This window comes from Acipenser ruthenus, chromosome 24 (genome assembly GCF_902713425.1).
Source record: "Acipenser ruthenus chromosome 24, fAciRut3.2 maternal haplotype, whole genome shotgun sequence".
Classification (NCBI taxonomy): domain Eukaryota; kingdom Metazoa; phylum Chordata; class Actinopteri; order Acipenseriformes; family Acipenseridae; genus Acipenser; species Acipenser ruthenus.
The window spans coordinates 5694560-5703719 of record NC_081212.1 but is presented as its reverse complement, the minus strand read 5'-3'; the positions used below and the strand labels follow the sequence as shown (position 1 = coordinate 5703719).

General features: G+C 39.6%; 1 protein-coding gene across 1 annotated transcript; it reads right to left on the bottom strand.

The window, feature by feature from the left end:
- Positions 1-705: 705 nt before the first annotated feature.
- Positions 706-8690, bottom strand: LOC117429430 (T-box transcription factor TBX6L-like). The gene is made up of 9 exons (XM_058998179.1): positions 8449-8690; positions 7313-7514; positions 6787-6889; positions 5939-6103; positions 4914-5060; positions 4206-4276; positions 3658-3737; positions 2888-3116; positions 706-1708 (listed from the first exon to the last, which is right to left on the bottom strand). The coding sequence occupies exons 1-9, from the start codon at positions 8531-8533 to the stop codon at positions 1024-1026; spliced, it is 1767 nt and encodes a 588-aa protein (XP_058854162.1). The 5' UTR covers positions 8534-8690; the 3' UTR covers positions 706-1023.
- Between the last annotated feature and the right edge of the window lie 470 nt (positions 8691-9160).

Sequence of the window (9160 nt, the reverse complement as noted above, 5' to 3'; positions counted from 1 at the left end):
TTAAATCCTTTTTCCAAGGCTATTTGTCCTAAAGTTTCAAATTCACAAATATTACAGGTTGGGTAGTGCACTTAGGGATTGTGGGTAACCAATACAATTTAGGATCAAGGATATGTTTGTCATGTTTGTGTCCAGTTACTTGTTTTTTAGAATTGTTACACATTTTGTCTGGAACAAGCTGCTCGGCGTGTTCCAGAATGCTCAATAAAACAGTTCTGTTTTTAACCTTCAAAGGATAGTGAGTGTACCGGCTCCGGGGCCCATAAGCTAAAGTGCAAGATTTCACCTCCAGTAATTACCCTTTTGTTACTACTGTGTCCTCCTTGCTTCTGTGAGACCTAACAGGCAGACATGCTGGTGTCGTTGGGCTTAATTGGGATGGCCATAAACAATTTGCCTAACACCTAAAGTGCCCCAAACCTATTCAGCTCTTTCCTTTCATCTTTGATCCATGCCAACTACAAGGCATACTGTGGGTCTTATTTTAAGGTTGGTGCAAATTCTCTGAAAGAAACTATTGTAACTGTATAAAACCATCAAACAAGTTTGGTCTAAATTTGTCTTTGTATTTAATTCCAAATGCTGTTGTGACCTTTTTTAATATTAGACAAAAACAGTCTTTAAACTTTTATGACTGGGACCCACTGTAGCTTTAAATTACAGAATTCTTTTGGAATGCTATGAAAACTATTGCCTGTATTGAAAGTTTGATCAGCGTATCAGGCATACCAATCCTATAACCAAAGCATTCACCATTCTTTGATGGTAATTTGGGACCATTTGTGTAAACACAGTATGGCTTATGAATTTATGAAGACTTTAATTTAAAAATTATACAATTTAAAAAAGGTGTTACAGATATTTTAAAACAGCTTACAAACAAGAAAATACAACATGGACATGTCAAATATATACATATACACCTTTTAAACACACTATTGTCAAAGCACAATGCCCACACATGGGGTTGTAGGATGTCTGGTTTATAGTGTTGACAGTGAGGATGACTAGTGATCTCAAAAATTAGTTCCCAGAATACAAATTAGAATACATGTCCACGTGTGGTGCTTTATAGAGATACTCCTGGCCAGCTATGCTAGGCTTGGATCGAGAGTCCATACCAATAGGGAGGTTACCAGTACTGCCTGTCCTCATGCTCAAATACCCCAGGAATCCAGATGGGTTCAAAACTGCTGTGTTGCTGTCCTGGTGAAAAGCAGGCAGCGGGTAATCCTTACCGATGGAGGGCCAGATCCCTTGATTTTGGAATAATTTTCCTGGGCTGGCTTCGGTGGAGTCGGCTCTGTCTTGGATCTTGTTTAAAATATCCTGCAGCGGTCGAGCACAGCTGGCCGTCTCTGCCGGCCTGGGGCAAAGACTTTCCAGAGACTGCAGGGTGGTTTCCGCTAGATTCACCCTGCTGATCTTGGGAGGGTGGGGGTGGTGGATTTCTGCCGATTGGGACAGCTGATGATGGCCTTTCTTAGGTTCAGTGGTGGGCTCAGAAACCAGAGGGAAGCTGCTTACTGTGGCATGCGGATCGTTCATTCTGGTTCTGTGAGACCCGATGCTTTGCGGGAGATGCAGGAGACCACCTGATGAGGCTTCGGATAGGGATTGCTCAGAGTTGAAGCTTGAAGAGATCATGGACATGGCTTCTTCTACACACTGGAGATGTGTTGGTTTAGCTGCTTCGTAATGACCAGCACTACAGGAACAAAGGAAAAACAGGTGCCTATAATATTCAATTATTTTTTGTATATACAGCTCTGGCCAAAAGTTGTGCATCATCCTATAGAATAAACTCATTTTGCTTCATAAAGTAAAATGAAAGCTGCTGAGTAATGTTAAGTTAACATTGAATTACATACCGCTTTGTAGTTTTCCCACATACTTAACGAACAAACTGACAAAAAATTGAAAATTTCGAAATCCCACACAAAATACTGTACTACTATTATGGCTTCCAGATGACTTCTGCAATCTCATTTTGTAGTTTCTTTGATTAGATGATGTTAAATAAAAGATCTAAATTATGTTCATATTGGTTTTTTTTAAATTATGTCTAAATCCTAAAATTCTAGGTGATGTAGAACTTTTGGGCATAGCTTTACAGTACAGTGACCACAAGGTTATTTGGAAGTCAGTTACATACTCTAATCACACAATGTGTCATTGATTTTATTGAGGGCAGAGAACACTTCAATCTTGACATCATCCCCACTGGTTACTGTTGCTGCCTGCTGTGCTCTGCGTGGTGTTTCAATTCCTTTGGAAATATGATCAGGATTGTTTTGGAAAGAATCCCTCTGCAAGCAACACATTTTTAGAAACAGAAAAACAGCAGGGGGGTTTCATTTAGACAATGGAGCGCAGCAACCTGAAACGCAGCGGGCTCCAGTATAGCAAGCCGACAGTGAGGTATGTCTGCTGTCCCAGTGATTTAATATCCAGGACATGCAGAAAGAAAAACAGCACTAGTGTCGTTCTGTTTTAAACAAAGTCCACAATATGCAGAGCCCAGGAGGAAACAAGAGTTAACAGATAGAATTATTCAAGATCTTTTGGTTGCTTTTAGGATATCCAAATGCTTGTTTCCCCAAACGTTCCAGTATGTCTTGTTGTGCTTTAAAACTCGCTCACGAAGGCACTACCCAAAATGTTTACTAGACTTCAATAAAGCAGACTTACAGATGCAAATTAAATATGTCTGGCTGACCCTTTCTTTCATGGTATATATGAAACCTCACTCAAAAGGGATACAAAATCTTATACCATTCATTTTGAAGCTGCTAGCTCCTGGTGACATGAGATTTTCACCAAGACTTTAGAGTGATCTGCTGCTACTTCAAATACAAATACGTTCGACGCTCGGTTATTGTCTTGCCTGAGATCCTGCCTGACTGTAAGCAGGTTGGGGCTATCAGGAGATGGATCCTTAATGTCCTCGTCTATCCATTCTGCCAGACCACGCGCAGCCTCCCTGTGGCTCCTGTTCATGAAGGCGGCGATGAAGGGGTTGGTTCCTGTGTTGTCAGGTTCCTCTTGTGTACTTGAGACTACAAAATCTGTCTGAGGAGTTAGCTGTCCCTTAACACCCTCCCAGTACCTTGGTCCTGAAAACAACACAACTGAATTATTCCAGGAGAAATCAGCACAGTAGTACAGAACAAAACAAGGGCTCTTAAACTGAGCACTGGCTTGTAGGAGGAATCAAGGCTCTGCTAAAGTCTACTGCAATAACGAAAAGAATTGATTGGGAATTTCTTAATAAATTATACCCATAAACTAAGCAAATGGGTCAAGTACCTTGAAATGTATAATAATAAAGACACATAATTAATCATCTCCATATATAGCAACGGTTTTAAAGCAGTGTCATTGATTAGCCAGCTCACTGTATACAATAGTCAAAGATTTAAAAACAACTGTGACATAATGACCCAGAACAGTAACACAATCTCTTGTAAAAAGATAAATAGGAATGATCCACCTGGCTTTATAAAACTAACTGGAAACACTCAAATGGGTTTAAGAAAGGCAGTGTGAATGTTGACTCCCAATGGATTTTCAAGCCCAACGGTGTCACTGAGCTGCAGATAACTGGCAGTGCTGTGCTATATCATTTCCCAGCACACAAAGTTAAAAATGAATTACCAGCTTTGCTTTCCGAGGGCTCTTCATCCTCTCTTGTTAAAGGTCTTTTGCAGGAATTCTGAGCTCTTGTTTCCCGTTGCCTGCAATTCAATTACAGGTGGTGTTTAGTGGCCATTTCCCATGCAGGATTCTAAACATGAGATCACAACCTACAGCTGCTGAACTGTCAAGTCATTCATCAGTTAGAAAAGGATATCCATTCTTCATGTTGGTTTAGTATTACTGTCACTGGGGGAAGCATATCCTTGTTGCACAGGTTTCAGTGCACAATCCTTTACAAAGGGGCTTCAGTTTAAAGCACAGAACTAATATATGTTAATAACCCAGCTCACATCCCCACAAGCAATTTCCAGAAGCAATAGTTACTGGAATAATTAGTAAGCATGTTAAATAATTCTCACCAGAAACGTATAGAAGGATATGTTAAGAACATCTTGAGGTCCCTTTAAAATTCTTTTTAAAATCTCTGAAGATAAAGTCTATCAAGTTTTTTTTGTTCTGTGCAGTCTATGCAAAGAAACTGCATTGTAAGGTCAAGAGACACCTACCTTTTGCTGTTCAACCCATAATCACGAAAGCCTTTGGCAAACGGGTTGTTATCAATTTTCAGTTTTGTTATCTGGAGAAGAAAAATGATTTTTTTGAAAAGTATTTATTACAGTGACAAAAAGCACATGTAACATTAGGTTATGAATTTATGCTAGGAAAAGGGTGAGCTAAATATACATTAACTACTTCCGATAATTTTTACTTTTAGGAAAAATTACCATCTTTATACTTAGAACCATGTCCTTTATTTCCAAGTTATTGTTAGCTGTAATGACAGCCCTGTGAAATCATTCTACCTTCTGAACACAAGATGGCAGTGTTGACAGCAGTTTTAGTATTTTCTGAAACAACTTCAACTGAGCAAGGAAAATTTATCTTGCTTTATTTAGTTAGCAGTAAGAGCCGGCACCTTCTACTGACAATACACAGCTGTGCACTAGATGGCGCTGGCGCTTACTAATATAAAGACATTTTGGTTGATCTAGCCTAAATCACATATGCCTATGGCAGGCAACTAGAACTAAAAAGTAGGACCTTAACGCAGACTTTTGGATTAATTATCATTAGAAAGTATTTCATTGAAAGATAAGAAGTTATGTCTAATTAAATGACTTATTTAATAAACTACAGTGCTTTCAGAGTTCTAGGTGATTGATTGGGCGTCTGTATGTGCCAGTGATCATTGTTAAGTGCTGGTGGTTCCCCACCTCATTGTTCTGGTAGGACGTGACTCCAATGAATGCAGCTTCTGGGAAAGTGAACCTGAGGTAAGGGCCCCACTGCTGGCTGTACAGATCGGTCGCCTGGACAATGTGGAGGCGGGGCTGGTATTTGTGCATGGAGTGCAAAATAACCTGCGAAAGAAGGAAGAAGTGCATTCAGAAGTGAATATGCTGCGTGTCGGGCGTCTCTCGTTGTAAGAGATGTCATCTCATGCAGCTTGGGGGGGCTGCTAAATTATTTGATTTGTGTTATATAAAAGACCTCGCTCGCTTATCAAAAATAAGAAAAACTTTAGAACTGTGCCCCATGTCTATACAAATCCTCAGCAGTGATGGGTTCATTTCTCAGAGTGGAATTAATGATCACAAAGAGATGTATATTCTCATGTTTGGTTTCATAATAATAATCTGCTGCCTGCACAGTCTTCTGCTGGAACATGTCTTCTACTGTACGTTAGCACTGCTTCTTTTTGCACTGCAGCAGTTTGGATGCATGCATTACAGTGTCTGCATATCAAATAACATACACTAGATTTGGACTTCCTTTATAAGACAAACAATACAAGTAATTGCAGTATCTTTTTTTTTTTTTTTATCTGGCAACCATTTTGAATATTTGAATTGAATTGAATTGAATAGAGGAAAAGAATAACACCTGTAATGGTAAGACAATTTTGTCACAATAATATCTTCTTAGTTGGTAACGTGAAGCAGAGAGAAGTATCTCAGTGTTTCAGATCTTTGCGATGCTTGTGTGTGTGTCTCTGTGTGTGTGTGTGTGTGTGTGCGTGCGCGTGTCTGTGTCTCTGTGTCTGTGCGTGCATGTGTGTGTGTGCGTGCGCGTGTCTGTGTGCGCATGTGTCTGTATGCGTGTCTTTGTGCTTGTGTGTCTGTATGCGTGTCTTTGTGCTCGTGTGCCTGTATGCATGTCTGTGTGCGTGTGTGTGTGTGTCTGTCTGTCTGTCTGTGGCTCTGTGTCTGTCTGTGCGTGTGCTGTCAGTTTGTCTCACCAGGCCGTTCTGGTTGAGTGTGTTGTTGGTGAGTTTCAGCTTGTTGAAGGAGACGGGGTACTGCATCCACTTCTCCCCTAGCGCTGGGGACTCCGGGTGGATGAACAGTCGGTTGGGAAGGTGTGGCTCAGCCTTGCCATTCACTTCCCATTTATTCCGGCTCCACTGGGAACACAAGGAGTACAATTAGAAACAGCATTTCCCTGTTTGAATCCTAATACAGCATCTGCTAAGAAATAAATAATAATAATAATAATAATACACACACACACACCTATTACAGTATATACACACCAAATAGTTTGCATTAACTGGTGTGTTTAGATGAAGCACAAATATATCCAAAAATGAATAAAAGAAACAGATACCGAGAAAGACACTTGTTGAAATGTGTCCACCAGACAAACAAGTTTTACTCACAGTGAATATAGAAACTACAGCACATTAGCAGTGTAAAATGCAATAGAACATACCCTGGGACTTATTTTAAATGATGGCACTGCTATCCTTATAGCAGGTTCATAATTGCACATTATAGTTTTTGTTATTTGGTACTTATATAAGGAAATTAGTATCACAAAATAAAATATAATCCTAGAGATAAAGATCAGTTTTATTGTCCTGGGAAAAGTGGAGCTGTGACGGGTGAAAAACGTTGGGAGACAAGGTAAACAGTAACACAATAAAATGGAAAATTGTTTTTTTTTAACACAATGTTTGAGTCCTGTGGTTCAAATATCAGTGATTTTTCCTTTGGCAGTCTGGAACATGTGGAAGATGTTTCTGGCTCAGCCTCCCCTTTTCTTCCAGACATTATGACTGTGGATTGGGATTAGGGATTTGTGTACCTTGTGCTTATGGTCATCATAGGGCACCATGTCCATCATCATCAGGTATTTCACTTTGGGATTTAGGCCAGTCACACTGATTTTACACGCTGGAAACATCCGCCTGCAAAACAGTAATAACAATCTAATAAAATATTCATACAGACGCTCTTCACAAATAATTGAGCATCAATCATACATTAATAAAGCTTGGCTTGCAACACCTAAACTGAAGCGAACAGCCATTTAGCCACAAAGCCTACCAGTTAAAGTGTCAAGTTTGAGATGTGTGTGTAAAATGAGGTTTGCATGTACATGGGGCACCTTCCGTTGTCTCTATGGCAACTGTAACCTTTAGCCAAGGAGATTTATATAACATGGCATTCACAGCATCTGAAATTAGAGAAGGGATGGAGCATCCATGCAATTTCGTAAAAGCTTCAGCCAGTCTGACCATGACTAGGCAGACAGAGCGAGGGAGTAGATTAGACACACTGCTGCTTAGTCATTCACTCTGCATTCCCATGTGGCTGTTCTTGCCCCTTACCTTCCAGACTTGGTGATGATCATTTCCGTACCCAGGCTCCCGAATTTGTCCCAAAGCTCCCTGTCCTGCAGGGAAACACGGATGTGTTCGGAGGAGAATTGAGCCTCCGTCTCTGTTTCGATGGAAGGGCAAGCGGTGGGCAGCTGTGGCATTCTGTTCAGGGCTGGCATCTCTGGGCACCGCACAGCAGCCTCTTTACAATCTGTAAAGCAAGAGTGTGCCGTGCTGTACTTTGAGAACAACTCGATCCTGGAACTGCGAGCCAGTAAATAGAAAATCTTTGTACAAATTCACAGTGGAGGGGACAGAAATTACATCTGCACAGCCCAAGAGGTTATTTTTCACTTTTAGAAATGGTTGAAAAGGGACATCTTTGCTCTAATGGGTAGTATTAAACTGTAAAACTGATTCAAGATGGTAATTCCGTACCTCAAAAATATTTATTTTTAGGCAAGATATGCAATGCAATAATGAAAATGTAAGTGAATGTAAAGTATGTTGTATACTTGTAATACAAAAACAAGGTAGAATCACAAGGTGGAGCTTTAGAATACTTACAGTTCTTCACCATTAATTCAAGGACCACTTTATGCTTTTAAAGGACTAAAGGCAACATTAATATGCATGCCAAGAATAATCTGTACTACCACATACACTTTTGTTTTCATCTAATTTTGAATTATTGTTCTTATAAACAGCTTAAAGCTTTAAAAAAAAACAGGAATTTGTAAGCCTTCCTCTGAATTTTATTTCTGTTATAATAAAAATATATTTTTCATTAAAACATATACATTATTTTTAAATTTAAGATAAGATTTATTTTTCTTGATTTAAGTTTATATACTGTATATATATATATATAAGGTAATAATGTGATTTAGTAGTGTTTGTGATCTAGAACTGTGTTCTAATAAAGAAATACAATATCAATTGAATTTACAGTTAAAGCTCATCAAATCAAAGGGAATAGCCGTGTAAAATGTAACTATATAATACCTGAAGGATCACAATGCTTGAATTCAGAAGATACACATGAACACATTTTGTAAGATTGTACCTGATGCCATACATCTTACCAGAGATCATACAAACAAAACATGCAATCATTGTGTAAATGTTAATACCAACTGCCTTACCTGGTGGATAAAATGAATAATTCTTCATCGTAGGGGTGAAAGGGAACGGAAAATCACAAAACGGCCTTGTGTCCTGCAGAAACATGTCCAAGAGAAGGGTCCCAGCTCGAGTTCGGTCTTTATTCCTAAAAAGTGATGTCACCCCCTCAGCTTTGGAACCCAGACTAGCTCCGGGTCCTGTGGTGTAAGGTGAAGTATATGTGAGTCCTACCTTGAAGTGCCTTTGATCTCTCCTTGTGTTGATGGCAATGTGGGATGGGCACTTGTCATGTCACTTCAGAGGCTGTATCCTTTCCACTTCAAACCCGTCCCAGAGGCGCTAATCACCTGAACAGTTGTCCTGACATTACTACAGGAAGCAAGCAGGCCTGTAGCTCCACTGGGGAAGTTAACATAGTGGCTAGACAGCAGGTAATGGTGTGGAGAGTGTATATTCAATGAATTAGCCTGACAAGCATCCACGGATTCCATGCCACCTTTCCCTGATCAGTTCAACAAAGTCGGGGTTTTTTTTGTGTGTCTCTATTTTGTATTTAGTGATTTTTTTTAAGTGCTCACAAATTTAGCTTTTGAAGAACAGGACTGTGTGTATGGCTTGAGTTTTGAATTGAACAGATGTTTTGTAAAACTACTGATGCAACCTCAGCTGAAATAACACTTCAGATTATACAAAGCCACTACATGTACATTTACAGGATTTGATAACCACTAA